The sequence below is a fragment of the Lycium barbarum genome, chromosome 6 (assembly GCF_019175385.1).
Source record: "Lycium barbarum isolate Lr01 chromosome 6, ASM1917538v2, whole genome shotgun sequence".
NCBI classification, from domain to species: Eukaryota; Viridiplantae; Streptophyta; class Magnoliopsida; order Solanales; family Solanaceae; genus Lycium; species Lycium barbarum.
In genome coordinates this window covers 61,726,743-61,753,624 of record NC_083342.1, presented here as the reverse complement: position 1 = coordinate 61,753,624, position 26,882 = coordinate 61,726,743, and the positions used below count along the sequence as shown (strand labels likewise).

Sequence of the window (26,882 nt, the reverse complement as noted above, 5' to 3'; positions counted from 1 at the left end):
TTATGGGATTGTCATATCATGAACTATCGAATCTCTATACTTTAACTCATTATCATCATTATCATCATTATCATGCTCGTATGTAATTTAGTATATTTAAGAACTCATAAGTTCCATCATATAGGAGGATCATGGAAAGATTGAAGGATTCATGCCTTTGAAGGAAGGGATAAGCCTTACATACCTTTGACGTTTAACTAAGCTATCGCTTGCTTGTTCTCCTTCGATATCACGTTTCTACCTTCAAGAAGGAATTCGCATTAACGTTAGTTAGTCGACTATAAGAACATGCTACTATTCCTAGAGAAAATTGGGCAGCACTTCCTTCGTTTATACTACTTTCCCCATAGTCCATATCAACTCCCAACGCTCACAACAACATTCACGATATTGCAATCAACAATCATCATTTATATACATTGACCACAATCCACCATTTCTCTTCAATTTCTCCACATTTATGGTTATAGCTTACTATCGCGTTTTCTCATGTATCACACTTATTTCATGGTCTAAATTTCATTTATGACGTATTCATAATCACAACACCCCAATATTTATGATTTAATCCAACTACCATCCAAACATGACACTATTCACTCATTAATGACCCATTTCCTATGTCTTTCTACAATTCAAGTATCTTAACCTTCCAATACCTTAAAAAACATGGTTTAGTCATGAAACTTGCCTTAGATGATGGTTGAATAAGTCTTGAGTGGATTTTCTCCTCTAGCACCAAAATCCTACTTCACTTCTTTTGGGTTTTCTTGAGAAGGATGAACTTTACTTGGGTTTCATACACTTTGTTTCATGGATTTGGTGTTGTTGATCTTGGTTTTCCTTTGATTCTCTTGTGGATGAATGGTGGAGAAGGTTCTAGAGAGTTATTGGAGAGAAAAGAGTGGAAGATGAAATGAAATAAAAATGGAGGAGGGGTCTTATATTAATTCATGAAATCAGTCCCGTCCGAGATGTACGGTGCGATCGACGGAGCGTCGATCCAGGCGTCGAAGTCGTCAAATTTCCAGTGAGCAATCTGTCATTTCTTCTCATTCGACGGTGAGAAGGACGGTCCGTCGAACTGATCGAATGAGCGTCGACCTGTTCGTCGAGTGGTCTTCGCTCCAGCTCTGTTTTACGGCGCCATCGACGGGGCGTCGACTTTATCGACGGTACAAAGGACGTTCGTCGAACCCCCTTTTCGCAGGACTGCGGTGAAGTTTCATTTAACGGACTTTTCTCCCTTGCCTTTAACTTCTCTGAAAATTTACGTTAGTCCCTTCATCGCTTAGCAACCCAAAGTTCCGAGGTGTAACAGTTATCTTGCCTCAGATGAGATGCAACCCAGGTAGAGCACCTCCAGATGCTTTCTTAAAATATCCAGAGTATAGTTTGTTATTTCATTTCATTTGTTATCTTGCCTTACATATTCAGTACATTATTCGTGCTGACGTCCCTTTGTCTGGGGGCACTGCGGTCATGCTCGCAGGTTCAGGTAGCCGGATAGACGATTCAGCTTAGTAGGCCTTCCACTCAGCTGCTGTCAGTGCACTCCACTTCGTCCGGAGCTGCAGTCCCTTTGGTGGTATGCTATTTTGACATGTATATATGGGTGTGACGGGGCCTTGTCCAGTCCTTTCTGCAACTCATGCTCCCTAGAGTTCTGTAGACAGTTGTATGTAGTTGGGATATTATGTAGTCATGTTGGCTCTCAGTTTTGTTGTTCAGCCTACATAGCAGCCTCGTCGGCTTGCTCAGTTGTGTATGTATATTTTGGGTGTGTGTGTGCCCAGTTCAGACGAGACAGACCACATTTGTTTATATATATCCAGATTACGACCTCGCCGGCAGATTGATATTGTCAGTGTGCAGGTAGTCCTTAGCAGAGTTTCAGATTTAGAGTGGTTCGCTCGGGGCCTAGTTTGGCATCGAGTGCCGGTCACGCCGCTCCAAATTTGAGGCGTGACATATAGCCTCCCAATTAGTATAATTTCTATGTTTTCATTGGGAGAATATTGAACTCCACGAGGAGAAAATAGTTAGGGAACCTTCTTAGATGGGAAGTGGCCTTCATGTGAAGAGCTTATAAGAAAATGAAGGCGAAAATAGATTCACGACCCCTTATATAGGAACTATACATACACGAATTTCCTTTTGCTGATGGTAGGTCAATTAGTTGATAACTTCACATATATTAGAAATAGTGCTTCTCGGATATAATGGAAGAATACCTTTTAATTTATTTCATTGAGAAAATACAAAAAAAAATGGTGGAGTATAAAACTAGCACTCGGGGTGGGGGTGAATCCAACAGTTTCGCTATGGGCTCAATTGAACCCATAAGTTTATCCTAAACTAGTGAACTTGTCCGCGATTCGCACGGGTGAGTGTTCAATTTATAGATTTGTTATTATTTAAATTTCAAACATATTTTTACTACTATAGTTCTTTTAAGCTTTGTTTAAATGTTACTCCCTCCGGATCAAAACAAGAGTTCACTTAGCTATTTGCACACCCCTTAAGAAACTATTCGCTCCAAGAAAAAAATATGTAATTGACTAAACTACCCCTAATTAAATAGGCATTGGGATTTGATCACATAACACTTAATAAGGGCAAATCTGAAAAGATAAGGTTAATTGTTTCTTGATTTAATAAGTGAACACTTTTTTTTATCCAAGAAAAAAAAATGCTAAGTGGACACTTTTTTTATCCGGAGGGAGTATAAACTGTGAGGAATATTGCTAATTGTTTTAGTTTTCCTGCATCTCTTAAATATACGTAAATATATTTCACAACAAGAAAAGATATCAATAATCAAATTTATGTTTAATGAACTTTTAATATGTTAGCTTTCATATAAAGTGCAGCTTGCAACAACACTAAAATTCGATCTGGTAGGAGAAGGAGAAAAAACTGTAGGTATTTGGATGAGCCGGAAACACCAAAAAAATGTGGATAGTAGCGATTTATCGAGGCCTCCCTTCACCCATATGTAAAGCCTTTTCAAATGCTAAATGATTCGCTCTTCAAGTTTATAATCATCCTTCCTCTCAGGTAACGTAACTGCAGTATAGTACAAGAAAGCGTAAAAAAAAATGAAGCAATAACATACTCATAATTTTTTTTGTTAATCATTTGGTATCCGGTAAAAAAGAAAAAGAAAATACAAAACAAATATTTCTTAAACTTTTGGTCGTTCCTCTTTTCTTCACCGTGTTTATATTTTTCCGTTTTATTTATGTAGTTAAGTAATTAATTGTTAATATCAGTTCTTATTGATATCACTATAACGTAGACGTGTTATTACATCACAAAACTTTCTAATTTTTCTTTTTTCTTTGATTCCTTCAAAGTGCTATGAGTTGCAGACACATTCTTGATTTTGGAATCAACTGATCATGTCCAATGGCGAAATTAGGAGTTTTGGTAAGGGGTGTCAAAATATAAAAAAGTAAATATACGACGAAATTAAGGGGTTCAACACATAGTATATATACATAAAAAAATTCTTTTACGTATTTACACAGTGTAATTTTTCAGCAAAGGGGTGTCAACCGACACCCATTGGATGCATGTGACTCCGCCACTGAGCATGTCCATGTAACATTTGTACGAGCAGACTATGCAAAAACTAAAAACGATCTTGATCGGCATGAAGTTTTTATGCACTTACAACTTTCAAAATTATTCATTATGAAACTGAATTACAAAATAGTAAATTACATCTTAGCGAACAAGCAAACTTTGATGAGGGAAGAAGGACTTTGTTTGAGCCTTAACACATGTTGTTGTATTTTTTTTTTTATTATTATTTTTTTTTTGGGCCTCAAACAACATACAAAGTATGTTAAAGTGAAAAATTATGGAATTGCATCAAAAGATGGCTAAAAAATGTGTAGCCCGAAGATAGCTGTTAGCTTGAGTTTCTTCAATAAAATGAACCCATCTCAATCCTGCAATTTCTTGTGCAAGCTAAGAAATATCTCAAAAGAAAGTGAAAAAAAGAGATCAAGAAAAGAAGAAAGAGAGGCATGAAATCGATCAGCTATCTAGCTTCACCATGAAATAGGCATGAAACCAATAACACAAAGCTGTTTTGAAGTGAAAATTGTGGAGAATTACCATATTATTTCCATAATGACCAAGAAAATAGAAAAAGCACTCACACCCTTTGTTTCCGTAGGCCCTAGCTTTGCTTTTCTCTTTCCAACGTCATTCCATAAAAATAAATAGCCCAAAGAAGAGGAAAAGAGTTAACCTTTTTTATAATTAAGGCAATTTAATGTGAGTTATGGATATTATTAATCAATTTAGAGTAGAAGTTATGAAGATGAAGAGGTGTGAGTTATGGAGATGACTTTTTAAAATAAAATAATTAAGAAAATAGATAAATAGGATTCTTGGCCAAAGAGAGGTGTCACATCACTCTTCTATTACCTAGCTTTATAATAAATATAGATTTGGAATTTCATATAAAATTCACTAAAATTGCTGAAAAAGTTGAGCTATGAACCCATAACTCAAACAAGGTTGGCTGAAATCGAAATCTTGAACCCATAGAATTAAAATTTTGGATCCGCTTTGATAGCATTAGAAATAATTAGAAAACATGAACAACAACAACAACATACCTAGTGTAATCCCACAAGTGGGGTCTAGAGAGGGTAGGATATACACAGATCGTAGTTCTACCTTTGCGGAGCAGAAAGGTTGTTTTCGATAGACCTTGGCTCAAAAGAGATGTAACCAGATAGCAAAGAGATACTACCAGTGTAAGAGATGTTTCCGTCTAATGTATGCCTCTTTTACCAACACTTCTCGTCCTTGATGTACTTCACTTGGTCCAAGTCACGGGCCCTCCTCTCTCTCACCTTAGCGAGACTATAAAACTTCCTATCCCCGCCTTTTCATTTGAGCGCTCAAAATCTGCCTTTTTAGTTTTCATGACCGCTAGCTTCACTTCCTTCTTCGCTATCTAATACCTCTACATATTCCTCTTCTTGTCCTCCTTGTCTAGGATTTCCACTAGAGTCGTAGAGGAAAACTTCTTAGCTTCAAATTAATCTTGAACCTCTCCATTCCACCACCAATCCCCTTCATGACTACTTATGTTACCCCTCGCGATCCCTCCACCTTTTTCTAGGTGCTTTCCTGATGAATTCAGTTGTTCTGGCCCACATACTATCTGCGTCGGTTGACTAGCTGCTGGCTCAATAATCATGGGCTTTACATTGAAGTTTTGATTATTTGACAAACAATGTACCTGAGACAATCAACAAGAGTATAAGGAGGAATTAATTTGAAGAACCACATATACAATCAGAGCTCCAAAGGACTAAGTGAAGCAATCACAACATTCAGAAGAACTGCTCAAATGAACTGGTCCTTGTGCAACTGGAGACTCAAGCTATTTCATGATCGATAGTGGAGAAGACAGAATATCGACTGATTCTTTATTAGCATTGTAGTAGGACAAGGAAGCCAACACACAAACATGGAATGAAAGGAAGATCCAAGTCAAAAAAGGTTTGGTTTGCCGGTACAATTAATGAAACCAAAAACTTCTTGGTGCCACACCCTGAACCTGGGCCTGGACATAACGCAACGCTCGGTGCCTGACTACAAGTGACCAAGTGAACCACATGGTTTGCTAAATCAACATGGGACATGTACTAACGCGGAATATAAGGTCAAACATGAATAGTCTGAAAACATGATAGTGTAGTCCAGAAGGCTGAACATAACTGAATACCCAACTTGACATGACTGACTAGTCGAAGAAACCTCGGACATGAGTCTGAAATACTAAACTGCTACTAGACAAGGCCCCCAAGATACCTGACTGTCTAACATCACATGACTACTTAAAAGTAAAGATAATGCCCCGACGGAAGTGGGGCTCACCAAATAGTTGGTATGATGATATCCTAATGAGCAGATCTGTTATCCTGTAAATCAATGCAATGTAGGCCCCGAGTAATAGGGACGTAAGTACACTGGAATTGTACTTGTATGTAAAGAAACTGAATGAAAGAACAGTAAGTGGAGTGCTCGGGGAATGGGCAACCCAAATCAATAACATGGATACATGAAGTAACACGAAACTAAAACTGCAACTGTAAGCTGAAACTAAAACATGGACATGATCATGGTCTGGCATGATAATGTTGTAGTATGAGTAAATCATTTAAGTGGGAGAGCCTTAGTATAACATTCAACATAAAATAACCACGTGAGCACGTGGAGTTTAGTCTCTAGCCCGACCAATAAAGCAATCCCATACATTGCCGGGATTTGAGACATGAACATGACATGAATGGATCCAATCAATAAACATGAAGGAATCGTCCTAACTGGGCGGAGCAATCCTTATCCTACGTTGGCATACATAGTTTTAGGTGTTTAAACCTTCTCGGTAAATCTATGCTACTCCCAAAACGCGAACATGAACATGGTTGTCTTAAAAGCCCATGGATTTCATAAACATGATTTGTATATATATATATATATCAAATTAATTTTCATGAGACATAGAAAACATGTAAAATCCTTAAAGTAGAGTAACATGGGGTTATAACCTGAAATTAAGAACTCATGGACTTCAAATCATGAGTTTACATGGATTACAGACGGATTCATAGAAGTCAAAATGATATTCATGAATATAAATACTGAAACATGTTTGAGCATGACATATACTGTATATAATTTCATAAAAACATGTATCTAGGGTTTATCATGAATTGAGACCAAATACCCTAGAAATCTAAGGAAAAACATTGTTCATGAATCAAAAGCAGCATGGGGAAGAACAAAGATGTTCCCACATGTAGATAGAAGCCCTACATACCTGTAAATGCTCCAATCCAATGAACTAGTTTGATTTTCTGATGAAGAACACCCAAAACCCTATCTTGAATCACTTGAGAAGGATTACCTTGGAAATCCTATGTTTTTGTTTAAGAATCACGGTAAGAATCAGGTATTTAGTCTAGAATTGACTAGGAATTGTAGAGATATCCTTACCTTGTTGTGGGAGGTTTGAGAAGAGTGAAAATCTCCCTTGAGGGGTTTTATACGTAGTTGGAATGTCTGACAAATGAATTTTCGAGTTAAGTGTTTAATTTATAGGACGGGACTTGTGGATTGCCTGACTCACTGAGTGAGCTCTAAAGTGAGGTGTGACCTCGCTATGGGCTTCGGTCCTACCTCGCTTTGAACTTAGCTCAGCGACCTCATCAGTCCAAAATGTACTTAGAAAAATTTCTAGAATTATCTCCTTTTGGTCACTACACCTCGCTGAGCATGGTCTATGGCATGACCCTGTCTCACTTTGAGCTTAGCTCAGCGAGCTCCTATGTCCATTTTCACACTTAGCCAAAATTTCACGTTTTTTTACTTTTGCATGGCTTGCCTCGCTGGGCGAGGTCTATAGCGAGCCTTGGCCTCGCTTTGGGACTCGCTTAGCGAGCTCCTACGGCTCTGAAACACTTAGACAAATTTTGCTCTTCTGATTCCATGGTTCTATACTTTAGTTCGGAAGTACGGAATGTTACACTTGGATTCAATCATTGAAGGCGAGACTACTACTATGTATACATAGCACGATCAAGCATTGGATCTTGGAAGCCACAACCAAAAAAAAAAATCTAACGACGAGAGAAGTGTGAGTGCAATTAACACCTTCATCTCAAGAAGAGCCAACAATCCAAACAACATAGAACCCGAGCGTATCAAGATTCATCTATCTAGTTTTTTTAGTTGTAGTTAGGTTCTTTTGTGGTTCCCATCTATTTACCTTTGCAAGTATTGTTTAATAAGTGTTCGTTGGTTAAGTTGCTCTATCAATCCTAGCAACTAGGTTGCTTAGGCAGACTATTGAAAAAACAGGCCTTTTAGGTTTGACATGGAAGTTGTGAACCTGTTTATCTGCTCGGTCATAGTGAAGATTTTTGGAAAATCCTATAGGAAAATAGGTCAGGGTTTTTGACTCCCTTGAGCAAGGAGTTTTCCACGTGAAAATTCTTGTGTTGATTTATTACTTCCGCTACATTACCTTCGTACGCAAATTGTTTCAAGAATCAGATTCCTAAAGCGCATAGGAGTAGCGTGATCCTAGCAAGTGGTATCAGAGCTAGACCTTTCTACAAAGGCTTGTGCCTTGAAAGATGGAGGCACCTCCTACAGTACAAGAAGGTCAATCAACTACAAGACCACCATGATTTAACGAAAATTATTATGGCTGGTGGAAAGCCCGTATAAAATATTATATAACATGTGAAGATCCAGAGCTATGGGAAACTATTCAAAAGGGCCCAATTATTCCCAAAGCATCAACGTCCATAGATGGCAAATAGTCAACTTCAGAGTCCTTACCCAAAGACAAGAAGGACTATACGGAGAAGGATTTCTAGGCCATTCAAACGAATGCAAAGGCCTAAAAGATACTTATATGCGGCCTTGGACCTAAAGAATACAATAGAATCTCCTCCTGCAAGACGGCCAAAGAAATGTGGGGCACATTACAAACCACACGGAGGAACAAGTCAGGTAAACAAATCTAAAATCTCCATACTAAATCGGCAGTACGAGTTGTTTAGAATGAATGAAGGGGAATCTATCCAAAAGATGTTCAATAGGTTCACCAACGTAACTAATGAACTTGATTTTCTGGGAGTAGAGATTCCTCAACAAAAAAGGATTGAAAACTACTCGATATTTTACATGACTCATGGGAAAGGAGATTTAATGCCATTATGGAGGCCAAAGACCTGAATATGATGACCACAGAGGACCTCATGGGAAATTTGAAAACATATGAGATGAGGAAGCTCCAGGCATAGAAGAATGGCTCGTCACCAAAGATGTGAATATAGTCCTTACAGCAAATAGCAAGGACTTCAACAATGATGACATGGTCGTTCTCAAAAGAAGATTTTAGAATATTAGTAGAAAATGAGGGTTCCAAAATAAGAAAGCTCCTAAAGATCAAGAGGGTCTGACAGAAAGAATCAAGACGGATGCTGGAGATGTGGAAGTACATACCACTTTATGATGGATTGTCTAGAAAAGGAAGAAGACCAAAGAAGTGAACTTGACAGAAGAACAAAGGAACAGGTTCCTAAGAACAGAATGACCACCGGACAGACAAACGAAATTACAAGAAAGGCTCTAGCAGCCATGGAAAACTTCTCAAGAGATGATGAAGATGAAGGAGAAAACCCAAACAGATACTTGATAACAATAGAAGAGTTATAGACCGAAAATTCACTAGCACTCATAGCCGCCTCTAACTCAGAAGATGAGAACCTCCAGATAAACTTCAGAAAATTCAACAAAGATGTTAAAAAATTGTCCAGAAAAAGACTTGAGCAGGTAATCTATATAGTCATTGATGCCTATGAAAAATTCAAAAGGTAAAGAGAAGGATAATGGAATCAATAGACTTCCTTCAAATGGATGTTATATATCAAGAAGAATAGCAAAAGCAGTTAGGAGAGATGACTATTAACCTCAAGGAACAGGTTCTTGTTATGAGCCATGAAAAGCAAACATTAGAATGAGAGAAAGAAGAGCTGGAATCCACTATTACAATAATAAAGGACAGAACTGGTCAATCTAAGGGGATCAACATAACACCCTCAAAATTTTTAGAAATGAACTACAAGTTGAGCAAGACATAAATAAGATACTGTTGGAGAAGCTGGAAGAAGCAAAAGAAGAAGGAAACTCCCAAAGTAACATGAGCTTAGAATAAAAGAACGTGTTTGTATCCATCACTCACAAGTACGAAAAATCACAGCAACCATATTAAACAAAAGTTAGGATAATTCGCAGCACCCCGAGAGAAAAGTATATATTTAAAATAACTTTACATCACATGGTAAAAATCAAATAGAAGCATGCCCAAGTCAATTGCCATCCAGAAGAAAGGGATCCAAGAAAGACAGGGTCCGTAACAACAACATGTAATCAAGAAAATAGGTCTGTGAGAGGTGATGCAAAAACATGTGTCGATGGTCTACACATGGCAATAACAGAAAAAAGAAATCCCCTCATCAAAGGCCTAGTATAAAGGGAGTTTGAAAACTGCTCAATAACAACTCCCATAAAAGAAGAAGGAGATCAGTTTTGATAGAGACACACTATACAAAAGGAACGATAAGACATGTCTTCCCAACTATCGCCACTGGGAACCTGGTGCATGAAAATGCTGAATAATAGTTATACAAGCCAGGATAATCTATGAAAACACCCACAGAGACGAGTCCAAAGAATAAAAGGGTGTTGAAAAAGTAGGAAGACAATACAAACCTGCATAGATAGGAGAAGCAGCTAAGGAGATAGAAGAAATTGAAGATGAACTGGTTACAGAAGTCCTTCCCTATTGCTATGAAAAGAAGAGTGGTTAAAACACTCATATCATTAACCATCGAGTAGAGACAGCACAAAAATGAGGAAACTGGTCAAATAACTTGGTTCTTATGACTATCAAGTTTGCACCTTCTTTCCAATTGAAAGTTTCTTAAATATGCCTATACTGCCAGTCCATCCCACTCAGCCATAAAAATTCTCTTCAGAAAGAAGCCAACTTGTGTTGCCTTATACCAAAACCCAAGTTCACAAAACCCCTTCTTGTTTGCAAGTCCATATTTATTAGTCGGTAGACATCTCAACCCACACCTAATGATCACCAATAGAAAACTCTCAAAGTCATATATATGCTAAAAAAAAATTGAAATATCTGTTACTGTAGAACACAATGAGTTACCCAGGAGGAAGGATAGAAGTGAGAACCTGGAAAAGGAGAGAAACACATCGGACATAGAAAAATATTGGAAGAGTTAGTGTCTAGGGGGTAAAGGGATTAACAAGAAGGAAGTTTTCAATCAGGAAAAAAAACAAAAATAGGCTGACCATAAATAAGTCAGTATGCATGAATAAAAAAGAGGAAGAGAATGATTGAGAAGGGGAACTAAAATTGAAAACGGTACCAAAAGCGGATACATATACTCACCTACATAGGGACTTGCCTGCACAAATTGAGCTTAACAAGAACTTGGTCCCTATCCCCTCATAGTTTATACCAAACCCAAATCCTACCAAATGCGGATTTGACATTCATATTTCCAACTAGTATAGAATGATATGTCATAATCATTTGGTTTGGGTCTTATGACTTAAAGTGGTGCATGCGAATATTCCTCTAAGATTTTAACCAGATTAAGTTGTTAAAGCTCTTGTACTTGCTTATCATTTTTTATGATGTCAAAAAGGGGAAGATTTAATTCATATATACAAATATGTGCCAACATCACTAACATATAAGGCACAGAAAAATCATGACCATAGAATATTGAAGATGGTCCAATACTTGAAAGCTGCAATATACACATATATACATAAATACCAGTTGCCATGTAGGAGATACTCATTGTAAAGGAACTGTTTCTTACTTGTAAAAGAATAATCCTATTAGAAGGCACTGGATGAAAAGTTATAAGGAATGAAAATTATGGAGAGATAAGGCTGGAAAACATTATGTCCTGAGCAAAAGAACTTGGACCTAACACATCAAGGGACAACATATCATTATCACAGGTTCTATACTACCTAGCCACCTAACAGGTTGCAATGAGTGGAAGGTAAGTCCCGAGTAGATTAAGCAAATCATCATACTTGTTTAATCGTACAATTGAGCTGTCGATAGGGTTCCAAGGAATGGAAGGTTAGTCCCTACAACAGATTAAGTAATCCTTCTTACTTAGTCTTACCGACTTAGCGAGCTTACAAACCTTGTTGAACTCAAGGGTGAACTACTGCGAGCTTACAAACCTCGTGTAGTGAGCCTAGTTGTATCAACACGAAGCTGTAGTATTAGAACAACATGGACCTGGTTCTAAAGGTGAAGATTATCAACATAAGAGCAAAGCTTAAGAGGGAAGAAGTTGATCCAAATCTAAAGATGAAGAAGTAAGCTGGAAAACATATCCATGGAAATATATGAAGATGTTATGTGTTTGTCATCATCAAAAGGAGGGAAATTATTGAGTAGCTGCTGCACAATAATCATAGGCTTTACATTGAAGTTTTGATGATTTGACAAAAAATGTACCCGAGATAATCAATAGGAGATATAAAAAGGAATTCATTTGAAGAACCACATATCCAATCAGAGCTCTAAAGGACTAAGTGAAGAAGTCACAACATTCAGAAGAACTGCTCAAAGGAACTGGTCCTTACGAAACTGGAGACTCAAGTTATTGCATGACCGGCATTGAAGAAGACGGAATATTGACTGATTCCTAATAAATGAAGAGTTGGATTTCAATTATGGTAATATTCTACAAGATACCATAAGTTGACAAATATGGAGATTGGCATTGTAGTAGGACAAGAAAGACGACTCACAAACATGGAAAGAAAGGAAGATTCAAGTCAAACAGGGTTTGTTATTTTCGTTGTATTACCTTCGTACGCAAATTGTTTCAAGAATCAGATTCTTGAAGCGCATAGGAGTAGCCCGATCCTAACAGCGTCCCCACTACTCCCCCAAGCCCCCACATCCACCAACCTCTCCCCAATTCTCGAGTTTGTGACCCATTTAGGCCTCCCCATATAATTCTTAGCTGGTCATATGCAACTCCCTTCTTCTTCTTCCTCTTGACCTCCAAATCCATAACCACCAACTTATGTTGGGCTGTACAATTCTTGCTCGGGATAACCTTGCAGTCCTTACATAAATCTCTGTCACCCTTTCTAAGGAACAAGTAATCTATTTGAGTTTTAGCCACCGCACTACGAAAGGTCTCCAAATGTTCCTTCTTCTTTTGGAAACTCAAGTTATCAATGACCAACTCAAAAGCATTTGCGTAGTCTAAAAGTGAAACTCCTCCTTTATTGTTATTCCCAAAGCTGAAACTGCCATGTACATCCTCATAACCTCTTCAAGTTGCTCCTAAGTGACCATTAAATCTCCTAGCAAAAATTTGTTGGTCTACGGGATACCTCTCACAACCTCATCCAACTCCTCCCAGAAGCGCTTTTTGTCCTCCCTGTCCAAACCCACCTGAGGCGCATAAGCACTAATTATGTTAAATGTAAGCCCTCCCAAAACTAGCTTAATGGCATTCACCCTCCTAACTTCTACTACTTGCTCCTGAGTTCCTTGTCTACTATAATGCCTACTCCATTCCAACTATCCTTGAGCTCCCTGAGCATCACAACTTAAACCCGTCTACATCCGTAGCCTTGGTTCTTATCCCATTTGATTTCACGGACAATTAGAAAACATGAACAATGACACTAAATTGCCATCGGACCCACTAGTATCCCTTTATAAAGTACAATACTCTTCGGCTTCGCTGCAAACCACTTGCTCTTTGTTTTTTCGATTTTGTTACGACCAGATTTTTTGGCGTTAAAATGCACACATGCCCTTGTTAGGAGTTCCTAAGACATTGAAAATTCAATTTGATTTGAATACACCATACCTAGCATTGAAATGCTAATCCTGTATTGATGAGGTAATAGTTATACCCCAAAATATAGTTAATTCAAGGAATAGAATAGAATGGAATAGCAAGAACTATTACTTAAAATTAATCCAAGGAGATGTTGACACCCACTTTGCAAAACCACATTTTTGGGCCACGCACGTGTAAAGCAGAGCAGCCTTGTTTTCCCACTTTCTCTTTTACAAAAACCTCAAATGGAAAATAAGAAAAATTCCTATTTTCTTTCCTAACAAATGGAGTAAGAAATTTTGCGTTCCACAAACTGTTCATACTTGCATGTGGGGGCGATTTTCATCTTTAATTTACCAAAAACCCCTTAGTCCCAAAAAAATTGTCCTCCTTTCCTTTTTAGTTATCCCAAAAAAATTGTCACTTTTTTATATTTAGAAACAATTTAACTTTATGAGATGATTTACAGCCACACAAATATGTTAAGCTTGTTTTAGACCACAGATTTCAAAAGTCTTCTTTTATTTCTTAAACTTTGTGTCAAGTCAAAAGAGGACAATCTTTTGTGACGGAGGGAGTACTATTCAGCCACATCCCTTGGTTTGCTTCTTATTTATGGTCCTCATTTTCAGATTTCCTTCACCTCTCCTCTATTCATCACCCAACCAAAAATTTCACACAAACACATACTTAAACTGAAACAACCTCTCTACCCAACAAAAAAAGGGGTAAGATCTGCATACGTTCTATCTTTTCTAATTCACCTGTGAAATTACACTGAGTATATTGTTGTTGTTACACACTTAAACGTGAGAAAGGAATATGGGTTCTGTTCCTCATGTAGTAGAAGACTGCTTAGGTATCCTTCAACTTTACAGTGATGGCTCCATTTCTCGGACAAGTGATGACCAAATAGACTTCGATAATTTTCCTATCAAAGACGATGGCTCAGTCGTCTGGAAAGACATCCTTTACGACGGAAAACACAGCCTCTCTCTCCGTCTGTACAAACCCAAATATTGTGCAAACAATAAGTTGCTGCCAATCATCTACTTCTTTCATGGTGGAGGTTTCTGTGTAGGTTCACGTACGTGGCCTAATTGTCATAACTGTTGCCTCCGTCTCTCCTCTGAACTCCAAGCCCTTGTCATCGCTCCCGACTATAGGCTGGCCCCCGAGTATCGCCTTCCTGCTGCCATGGACGATGCGTTAGCGTCCATCAAGTGGCTGCAGAATCAGACTTTGTCAGAAGGTATTATAAAACAATATTAGTGTAAAAACAACTCTTTATATTTTCTGTTTTCACCTTTCTACTTGAGGTAATGACTTCATTATATAGTCATGCCTTATCTATTTAGATTGAGGAGAAAAGACATCATTTGATCCCTGAACTTGGCACGAAAATTTACTTTAACAACTAAACTTAAGTTGTATTTATATACCACCTTAACAACTTTCATTTCAATTATTTTCCACCCCCAAATGCTGACGTGGCAAAAATAAAAAAATAAAAAAAAATTAAGAGAGTAAACAGCACAAAAAGTGAACCCGTTGATATATATATATATATATATATATTATACAATTAAAAAATAAAATAAAAATAATATACAATTAAAAAATAAAACAAAAATAAAAAATAAAGATGAGCCCCATAATCCTAACCTTTTCATCCTTTCTCCCTTCTTCTAACCCACCCCTCCTCTTCTTCTTCTCCATTATTTCAACCTTCTTCTTCATCCTCTCCTTCTTCCCCATTCTTCATAACCCCCGCCCCTGGCCCCGCCGCCCCCTCCCCCGTTGCCACGCCCCACAGCTCCGCTGCCCCCTTCCCCGTTGCCACGCCCCACAGCCCCGCCCCACCACCTTCTTCTTCACCCTACAGCCTCGCCCCTACCACCTTCTTCTTATTTTTCTTCACCCTACAGCCCCGGCCCCACCACCTTCTTCTTCTTCTTCACCCCACAGCCCCGCCCCCACCACCTTCCTCCTTCTTCTTCTTCACAAATCCCTCTTTCTCTATATATTCTTATCAGTCTTTTCTTTTAATTGTCACCATTTTTTGGTTTCTTGATTTTGATTTTTGTTTTCTTTCGAAAATAAAATTATGGAATAATGGTTATGGAAGAAATGAGGTTGCTAATAATAATCATAATGGCCAACAATAACAACCAAAACAACCAATTTGGACGAATTTGAGTGTAAGTGGGACTAATTTGAGAAGGAGTTGGATGAAATTTGTTGGGGGAGATGATGGTGGTGGTTGTGGGTGTGGGTTAAAGATGGTGGTGGTGATGTTTTTTTCTTTTAAGGGCAAGTCGTCCGAACTAATAATGGCCAACAATAACAACCAAAACAATCAATTTGGACGAATTTGAGTGTAAGTGGGACTAATTTGAGAAGAAATTGGATGAAATTTGGTGGGGAGATGATGGTGGTGGGTTAAAGATGATGGTGATGATTTTTTTTTTGAAGGGCAGTTTGTCCAATTTGTACTGATAATAATAATAATTTTTTTTGGGCGGGGTGGCGGCAGCAGCGGCGTAGTGATTGCTACAAGTAGGGTGAGGATGAGGAGAAAGAAGAAGAAAGAGAAAAGGGAGAAGAAGAAGAAGAAGAAAGAGAAAAGAGAAAAAATAATAAAAGAAAAACAAAAAACGAAGTGTTGGTAATTTTTTACATGGCAATGACGTGGCAACGACGTGGCAATGACGTGGCGCGAGTGTAATACACCTCACATTGTGAGAGTGGTATTATTTTTTTAGGGTAGAAAATAATTGAAATGAAAGTTGTTAAGGGGGGTATACAAATACAACTTAAATTTAGTTGCAAAAGTGAGTTTTCGTGCCAAGTTCAGGGGTTAAATGATATCTTTTCTCTAGATTGAGAGCCAATCTTAGTGCTCTCTCCGTCTCAATTTAAGTATTTTTGGTTGTCTGGACACAGAGTTTAAGGAATAAAAAATAGACTTTTAAATCGTGCAATCCTAAATTAAAGATGTATGTAATGTACTAAAATGTTTTTTGAATCTTGTGGTTTTAAACTTGTCATCCATAATGTTTGAATTCTCAACTTACTAAATATAGAAAGAGATACTGTTTCTGGGATAAACCAAAAAGGAAAGTAAGACTCTTAAATTGGGACGGAGGCAGGGGCGGAGCTAGCCCTTCGGACGTGGGTTCGGCCGAACTCAGTAGCTTTGGTCCGAACCATATATTTGTATTAAACTTTTTGCCAAATATGTACAAATTATTAATTTAAAAACCCAGTAATTATAAAGAATTAGAACCCGAACTCACAAGCTTCAAATCCAGGCTTCGCCTCTGGACAGAGGAAATAATATAACTAATCCTAAGCTATGTCAATATTTAAATACTAATCCTAAACTAATTAGGCTCTACTACACGTTCTGTCTATCAGGTACTACGCTTGATTCATGGATTAAGGATAAAAGTATTAATTATGAACGGGTTTATGTGATTGGAGACTCATCTGGTGGGAACATGGCACACCATTTGGCATTGAGGCTTGGGGTTGGCTCACCCGAGTTGGCACCGGTTAGAGTACGTGGTTATGTTCTCATGGCACCATTTTTTGGGGGAAGTTTAAGGACTAAGTCTGAAGAAGAGGGACCTGATGAACCTTTCTTGAATATGGAAATTCTTGACAGGTAATGAACGAACTCTTCTTATATTTACTCCCTCCGTCCAAATATTTATGTGATGGTATTTGACTGGGCGCGGAATTTAAGAATAAAAGGAAGACTTTTGAAATTTGTGATCCAAAATAAGTAATAGATATTTGTGCTATAAATCATCTTACTAAAAGTAAAATGAGAAGTTTAAAATTAAATTGTTACTAAATGTAGAAATGTGCTATTCTTTTCTGGACTGATTAAAAAGGAAATAAATTAGGACAAAGGGAGTTATTCTTCTCTTTGTTCCTTTTATTTATTTCTTGCATGGGCATGAGGAATTTCAGATTAATTAATTTAGTTAATTACTTCCAGGAATTATACTATTTTAACCATCATCCAGGAACCAACGGCCACTAAGAGCAGGGTATCAAGAATTGAATTTTCAGAGTAATGGATTTTTCATCCCAAATGGAAAGTCTCTTTTAGCAGTCGATACCAGACTTAATTTTTCTTTGTCATTTTTCAAATGGATATATATATATATATATATATATATATATATATATATATATATATATTCAAAATAAAACAAATACTCCTTTCCTTCTCATTTTATGTGAAAGATTTTAATTGCACACGAAATTTTGAAATGAAACAAGGCTTTGAATATGTAAGTCAAACAGATATAGTAATGCAAATTTACTCTTTAAATGTCTAATGGTAAAAATTGTACATGTTTTTCTCACTCCGAATAAAAATAAACTTTTATATCAACGGATTCTAATAAGTCATGTTATTAAGGTTAAAATGAAAATATTAAGATTGAATAGTTTTCAAAAAGAAAAGCTATGGATTTGTACATATTCCCTCCGTTACCTTTTACTAGTCTCTTGTATATAAAAAAAAAAATTACTTGTCCATTTTAGCAAATTAAGAGAAATTTATTATTTTTTCAATACTACCATTACCATGTGGTTTGCGCATGTAAAGTGAAGGAGCGTTATCTCCAGCTCACCGAGGATATGACCCTAAATAGAAGAGCATAGAGGTCGAAGATGAGGATAGAGGGTTACACTAGGTAGTTGAGTGATTTCTCTTTTCTTTGGGAGAGCATGATTCAAGTTTAAAGCACTTCATTTGCTCCCTATTCTCCTTACCACTATTATTATTAGTAGTAGTATATCATTATTTTATTCTTCAATTTTATTATTATATTTATTTTTTTTACTTTGGTTATCTTTACTATATTTTGTTGTCAATAATTTTCTTTTCTTTGATATTTTCATCATAATTTTTATTTTATTTTTGTGTTTGTCAAATCTATTCTAAAACAGCTTTTTTTGAGCTGAAGGTCTATCGAACAGTCTCTCTACCCCAAAAAATAGGGTTAACATCTGTGTACACCCCACCCTCCCCAGACCTCACTTATGAGATCACACAGGGATATATTGTTTTAGTTAATATGATTAATTTAATAAAAAAAAAATCCTAATAAATAATTTTTTTAAGTGCAGTTTCAAGTCAATAAAGGACTAGTAAAAGGAAATAGAGGGAGTAGAAAAATAATGTTCCCATAAATTTTAGTGCATTGTTAAGTAAATGTATTTGGTCAACATTCTATAAAGTCATTGAGAAAGGTTTTACTTTTACATCAACATCATCTTAGCGCGATTACAGTCCTTTCCCAATAAATACAAAAATTGGTTCGTTGATAAATTCTTAATTAAATTAAAATTGTGACTCATGTGATACCTTGTTTTCGAGTGAGAACAACTTTTGTTTCTTCTTTTCAATTATTGCGTAGTTTGAACCAAAATCTATATAAGCATGCACGTTTTTCTCTTTTCTCAAGTTAATTGAAATCCCCTGATTTATTTACCAACTAATCAATGTATAATTAAATGAGAGGATACGATGAAGGATCCACAGAAAATTTATTAATCGGAAAAGGGTTAAATATACCCCTGTACTATTAGAAAATGGTTAAATATACCCCCTTGTTATACTTTGGATCCAAATATACCCTTTCCGTTATACTTTAGGTTCAAATATACCCCTCCTCCTTCAAAATTGTCCATGGTGGACATGAGATATGATGTGGCACTGACAACTCGGTGAGGTGGACACCAAATGACATGCCACCTCACCACCCCAACCCATTTACCCCTCTCTTCCCCTTCTTCTTCCACCACTACCATCTCCTCCCCTCCACAACCTTTGCCACCATAAGCACCACCACACCACCATTTCCAGGCCTAACCCTTCAAAACTTTAGACCCTGCTAACTTTTTCTCATAAAAAATTTCAATTTGATGGAAAGAGATCTTTAAACTATGATCTAAAATATCTATAAGCTATAAGATTAATAAGAAGAAGAATAAGATTAATAATAATAATAATAATAACAATACCAACAATAACAACAATAACAACAATAAGATTAATAATAATAATAATAATAATAATAATAATAATAATAACAATGCCAACAATAACAACAATAACAACAATAAGATTAATAATAATAACAATAACAACAATAACAACAATAAGATTAATAATAATAATAATAATAATAATAATAAGAAGAAGAAGAAGAAGAAGAAGAAGAAGAAGAAGAAGAAGAAGAAGAAGAAGAAGAAGAAGAAGAAGAATACCAACAATAACAACAATAACAACAACAATAATAATAATAATAATAATAATAATAATAATAATAATAATAATAATAATAAGAAGAAGAAGAAGAAGAAGAAGAAGAAGAAGAAGAAGAATAACAATACCAACAATAACAACAATAACAATAATAAGATTAATAATAATAATAATAATAATAATAACAATAATAACAATAACAAAAATAATATTAATAATAATAATAATAATAATAAGAAGAAGAAGAAGAAGAAGAAGAAGAAGAAGAAGAAGAAGAAGAAGAATAACAATACCAACAATAACAAGAATAACAAGAATAACAATAATAAGATTAATAATAATAATAATAATAATAATAATAATAATAATAACAATAATAATAACAAGAACAATAATAATAAGAACAATAATAAGGAGAAGAATAAGGATGATAATAATAATAATAATCATAATAATAATAATAATAACAACAACAACAACAACAATAACAATAATAAGAATAATAATAACAATAATAACAATAATAATAACAATAATAATAACAAGAACAATAATAAGAAGAACAATAATAATAATAACAATAAGAAGAAGAATAATAAGGATCATAATAACAATAATAATAACAAGAACAATAATAACAAGCACAATAATAAGAAGAACAATAATACTAATAACAATAATAAGAAGAATAATAAGGAACAATAATAATAATAACAATAAGAAGAAGAATAATAAGGATCATAATAACAATAATAATAACAAGAACAATAATAACAAGCACAATAATAAGAAGAACAATAATACTAATAACAATAATAAGAAGAATAATAAGGATAATAATAAGGATGATAATAATAATAATCATCATAATCATCATCATCATCATCATCATAATAATAATAATAATAATAATAATAATAATAATAATAACAATAACAATAATAATAATAACAATAATAAAAATAATAATAAAATAAAAAGAGAACCAATTTTATTATAATAATAATAATAATTATTATTATTATTATTATTATAAAAAAATAAAAAGAGAACCAATTTTATTTATACTGTAGTGTTTATGAGTTTCGTTAAACTCTTCTGACTGGAAAAAATGGACATCACTTATCACTTATTGAAAGCAGTATGTTGTTGTAGCCGTGCACTGCTTAGTCCAATGTCCAGAAAGAATCATATATATTCTCTTTATTTAAGCTAAATATCTATCAGAAAATTGACGAATTGCAATAGGGAATATGATACTTTGGGATACTCTGGAAACGTAATTTAGGCACGTAAGCACATATTAGTAAATGGCTATAAAATGATGTGGAAATGGTGGTGTGGTGTTGCTAATGGTGGCAAAGGTCGTGGAGGGGAGGAGATGGTAGTGGTGGAAGGAAAAGGGGAACAGAGGGGTAAATAGGTTGCGGTGGTGAGGTGGCATGCCATGTGGTGTTCACCTCACCGAGTTGTCAGTGCCACGTCATATCTCATGTTCATTATGGATAATTTTAACGGAGGATGGGTATATTTAGACCCAAAGTATAACAGAAGGGTATATTTGAACCCAAAGTATAACGGAAAGGATATATTTTGACTCAAAGTATAACGAGGGGTATATCTAACCCTTTTCTGATAGTACAGGGGCATATTTGACCCTTTTCAGTTTATTAATTGCGGCTATATATTTACGTCATTAATCATTCCATAAAATTAATCGAACATTCAAGAAATCTGTAAAAAGTTAAGACAGCGACAAAAGATAATGTAGTACAAAAAGAAGAAGCTAAAATATTTAACATGATTAAAAGAAACTTCTCTATAGTAGAAGTCATTGGTTCAAATCTAATAGTAGGTAAAATTTATTGGATCATTGACTCTGATATTTAATAAGGTTTACAACCCACCTTCCGTGATACTTATTTTCTGTTTACAAATCTTTCATGAGTAATGATATACATCCATATCTTCCATTAATAAATCATTTTTGCATGAGCAAATTGAAATTATTGGATAGAGAAAGAGTGTGAATGGGACCTTAGGTTCTTTAGAATGAAAATGATAGAACCCTGTAATTATGATAAGGATAGATAAAAGTTTTAGTGGGATTAAGACAACGCACGCATAGCATGTTAAAAAAATAAAAGGTATTTACATCAAAAGATAATGTTAAAATTTGACTCATGGTTGGCTTATGGTGTTGAGGAAAAGGAAATCAATTAGAGGCCACATCTCAGTACTTATTGACATTTCCAACTTTCAAGTGTTAGCCCCATGAGTAGTGGATGAGACTTTCTTGGTGCTTCATGTTTGGATTTGAAATTATCTTCTTCTTCTTCTTTTTTTTTTGGATAAAGTTTTACTAAGATTAAGTCGACTTTTGTTTGCTTTATAAATAACACAAGCTATATTTTTCAATTGTATATTTTTGTTTTAGTAATTGAATATATAAGTGATATATAATGCGAGTCAAAATGTTGATGGTTTTAAAATAAAATTAGGTGTGGTCATAGTTCGTCTCTAACTAGTAATCTGATCGAGACGCAATTGGTGTAAGAAAATATATCTCCATTTTCTTTTTACTTGTTCTTTTATTTTCTATACCATGAGTAATTAGCATGACTAGATAGTCACAAAGAACAAACCAAAATGTTTTTGGGTAAGTGGCATGAAGTTGCAATATAAATATCTAATTAATTTGGCAAGCCTTAAGGTCTAATTTCTAGAGGATCCACTTTTAGAAGATTTGGTAGGACCATTTTCACCTCATATAGCCATCTAATCTATTAATTTACTGATAACAGTATCGATCTACAATTAGGTTTACGATATGACAAACCCATTATTGGGACTGGATAATGGAAAATGATTCTATCTCAATAGTTGTTATATAATATCACGCTTTAAGGATATGTATTATAGCACAATTTGGGCGCTAGATGAATTTCGTTGACTCTTAACTTATTCATATTATTTTGGTAAGCACCACATTCCTTGTCATATTATGTCGATGAGACAATAATAAATATAATAAGTTTAAATTAATGAAAAATGATGTGAAGATTTGCCTTTTAATGAATCTAATGCATATCCATTGGAAGTTTAAAGCATTTTTATTTTATCAGTACAGTTTGAATGATTGCAGCAAGTTGTCGACCTTTTAATTTCTTGTTCCACTCGTAGTTACCGTAAATAATTACTCCCGTCGTTCCAAGTTATGTGATATAGTTTGACTAGGCACGGAGTTTGAGAAAGAAAAGAAGACTTTTGAAACTTCTTATTTGCCGGTATAGCATTCCAATGAAAAAGTAGTATATTTTTGTCGACTAAGTTTCATATAAGATATTTTTTGACTGCTATAGTGAGATGCTTTAGAGAAAAAATATAATATAACATGAAAGTTGATTTCAAAGAAAACTTGATCATTATAGTGAAATAATGTTATAGAATTGGATGACTAATATAGAGAGGTCTGAACATATCATTTGTGTTTTAAACTAGTTTCTTTTCTTAAAGTCATGAAAACCGAGTATGAAATCTTATTTTCAGAACCTCTCCCTCTTTTTTTTTTTTTTTGGGTTTTCTTAAGTACAATGCATATACTTTATTATATGTTTATCAATGTGAAATTTCATGATGGTACATATGATTACATTGGAATTATGCTCGATAATCGGCTAATTAATAATGTATTTTGCCGAACCCAAAATTAGGTTTTGGAGGCTATCACTTCCAACTGGAGCTACTGCAGATCACCCATTGGCAAACCCATTTGGGCCATTAAGCCCAAAACTAGAGCCCATGAAGCTTGATCCACTATTGGTGATTGTAGGAGGAAATGAACTTCTCAAAGATAGAGTTGAAGATTATGCAAGGAAGTTGAAAGACCTAAACAAGGATGTTGCCTATTTTGAGATTGAAGGAATGCACCATGGTTTTTTCACAAATGACCCTTTCTCACAAATTGCAAATCTAGTTTTGCAAGAGATCAAGTACTTCATGTGTAGGACCTCTTGTTAGAATTATAAGAACCTAGCTATGTGAGCTAGCTAGCAAGGTTTACCCTAGTTAGTGCTAGATAAACTAAGTACAATATTGGACTAACACAGACTAAGTCTATCCTCAAAAGGTAGAGTTGAATTTGTTTAGTGGTTTAAAGGATATATGGATTGATTTGTTATGAATAGTGATAATAACATAAATGACAAATAATAATAAAGAATGAAATCAAGTAAATGTAAAGTAATAATATAATAAAAATAGCATGGGCTCGGAGGAATCTCTCAATGGGGATGACTCTGAAGTGGCTTCAAGCCTTGAAGAACAAAGAGTAAACCAAAACAAAAGTAAGTGCACCAGATTTTATTTTGCTAGAATGTGTAAAGTATAGATTGTTAACTTGTTAAGCTAGAATTGGATGCCCTCTAACACTGATGTTGGGCTCCTTTTGTAGGTATCATTTCAGGATTCAAAGGCTGTGAATTGCTCTCTCTTAATGTACAACATTGATCAATAAATTCTCTTTAATTGAAAATGCATAACGTTAGGTTGTATATCCGAACTGGATACGTAAAGTCTGACGCTTATAACTGCTCTGAGACAATTGATCTGGACTCTTTGCTTTGGTCGCGCATGGAACGGCTTTCTCCTGGTCTTTGACTAAATCGCATCTTTGATCAATTCTGCTTGCCACATGTCAACACCAGATCCTTCCATGTGTAGTGTCAGTTTTCACCATATACAGATTAGTCCCCGCACTTTCCGATCAAATATCAATATGTGACCGGAAAGTGAAAATGATCTTAACTTCAACCCATTGTAATTAAAAAAAAAAATTATTCCTCTTTATGGCGGGAAAACGAAACGTTTCCACTTCTCTCTGATTTGATGTGCGTCCCTTCATTACTGACGTTCTGGGCACGTATCGTATTGTGGTTAGCCAATATGGACGGTTCGAGTTTCAAACCGTCTCTGTAATGATGACAATCTCCCCAATAAAAACCCCTAATCCCTCTTATTTTTCTTTTACTTTCTTCGATCTCTAATTCAAAACTCTCTTCTGCCAAATTTCTTCTTGCTTTTTACTCTCAATTGCAAATTTTGTGATTAATTAAATCTACATCAACATAGCTAGAACTCGTCCTTCGTCTTCCGCCGCCCGTGATGTTCATTCTTTCTCTGCTCCACTGCCGACAACTGCCGGCAACGGTGTCGAAGTTGAAGAAGTTCCAACTCAGACCACCGCCTTTTCAATGCTTCCCGGCACATACAACTTCAAGAATGACCTTTTTCGTCCGGGCTGCAGTTACTCAGAGTGACTTGGTGAGATGGTAAAAACTACCACTCTTCGTCCAAGCTTCTGATCTCGAGACGGTCCAAAAGAATTGTTATTGGGAGACCATCAGTCAAATCATTATTCCTTGAGAGAACGATGACATTACCACCCTAAGGCCTGGTTTCTCAAACGTATACACTTATTCGTTCACACTTGTCTTAAGCCCGGTGATTGACCCAGTGATAATTGAAATATGTAAGTGTTACAACGTTTCCCTCGCTCAAGTCGGTCCATCAGTGTGGAGAGTGGTGGCTTGCGTCCGGTTTCTGGCCAATGAGACTAAATTACCTTTCACTTTAAGGCATCTGATTAGCCTTTAACACTCTAACATTTTTCCTAGGTGGGGTTATCACTATCTCGAAGCGAGGTTTAGATAAAGACTATGACAAAGGCTGGATGGAAATATTTGTTATTGTTCCCACTGCAGAAATTATTCTGGAAGATGATATGCCCTTCCCGGAGGCATTGAACTTGTCTCGTAACTACTTACCTTATGTGAATTAATAGATAGAATTTTTCTGCGATTATCTCTAACCCTCTGCTTCTTTCAACTGCCAAGTGAACTCCTAAAACCCTTACGGACCTTCCTGACAGAGTTCGGACGCTTTTAGACATTTAGAGTTATGAATCTCGAACCTGGAAACAAATGTCTCGGAACTGATGGAAGGCAAAATATCACAGTAAGTTTGCTTCTTTTCTTTGTGAGAAAAAATCTTATTTATTTTTTCCTTATATAAACTTTTTTTGGCAGGTTTTCCCAAAGAAACCGTTCACCCAAGGGTGACTATGACCGACCCAATTCTCGATCCTGCGGCTTCTGCTCACCGGATCAGTCAAGAAACAAACTAGAAGATACAAACCTCTGGCTCTTCGGCTTAGAAACTGGTAGCCGCCGCCACAGCAACAACTGCAACCCTTACTCTCAAAAGAAAGAGGAGCTCCGGAGATGAAAGTTCCTCCAGATTCGATGTTAGAACTGTAGCTGACGTCGGAGCTTCCCACAACCAAACTCCTTCTATCCACACCGATGCTATCATTGTTGAAGATGATGAAGAAATTAAGGATGACACTGTGTCCCTCTGTTACACCTCGGAAAATTTTTCCGTTGGTACGTAAGTGAACGAACTAGTGATAAGTATGAGTGCATGATGTCCATGAGCAAGAAACGACGTTTGATGACCATAGGCGAGATTTCGAAGGTATCCGATGTGAGATGAGAAAGTTGGCTAAATTAAGATGAGATATAAGGTGAGCAATGCATGTGCATGGACGTGGGTGATTAAAATGAGAAGTCTAAGAAATATGGGAAGTTGCAGAATTGCAACTGCCCAGTGGTCGTAAAGTGCTAGGACGGACCGTAAACTGGTATACGGTCCGTAAACTAGCAGGTCGTAAACTGCCATGCAAGGCTTCAACTTTCTGCCAGCCAAGAAATGGTAAAATACGACCTGGAGGACGGACCGTAAAGTGATTTACGGCCCGTAAACCATGGTCGTAAATCACCATGCAAGCAGCCAAAGCTTCTGGTTCTGGAAATGGTTAAAGACGATCGCGAGGGACGGTCCGTAAACTGCAATACGGGCCGTAAACCATGATGGACGACCACTGTTCACCTCAGCACAGATTTTGCAAGTCATTAAATAAAGGGACCAACACTTGTTTTATTTCATTACAACATTACACTACTTCTCTCTAAAACCTCGCTCTACATTTATTATACAAGTTTTCAAGGATATTTGAGGATCAACAACATAAAACAAGGTGAATCACAAGTAAGAACATC

At 35.9% G+C, this 26,882-nt stretch overlaps 1 protein-coding gene across 1 annotated transcript; it reads left to right on the top strand.

Annotated features, from left to right (window-relative positions):
* Nucleotides 1-14,136: 14,136 nt before the first annotated feature.
* On the top strand, nucleotides 14,137-23,942 carry LOC132599734 (carboxylesterase 15). The gene is made up of 3 exons (XM_060312977.1): nucleotides 14,137-14,724; nucleotides 16,893-17,142; nucleotides 23,478-23,942. The coding sequence occupies exons 1-3, from the start codon at nucleotides 14,295-14,297 to the stop codon at nucleotides 23,782-23,784; spliced, it is 987 nt and encodes a 328-aa protein (XP_060168960.1). The 5' UTR covers nucleotides 14,137-14,294; the 3' UTR covers nucleotides 23,785-23,942.
* The last annotated feature ends 2,940 nt before the right edge of the window (nucleotides 23,943-26,882 follow it).

Excerpts from the sequence above, each read along its gene's own strand:
- LOC132599734 (XM_060312977.1), top strand. The coding sequence starts at position 14,295 with ATGGGTTCTGTTCCTCATGTAGTAGAAGACTGCTTAGGTATCCTTCAA. Across the intron at positions 14,725-16,892 it reads GAATCAGACTTTGTCAGAAG|GTACTACGCTTGATTCATGG; the intron begins GTATTATAAAAC and ends TCTGTCTATCAG. Across the intron at positions 17,143-23,477 it reads AATATGGAAATTCTTGACAG|GTTTTGGAGGCTATCACTTC; the intron begins GTAATGAACGAA and ends ACCCAAAATTAG.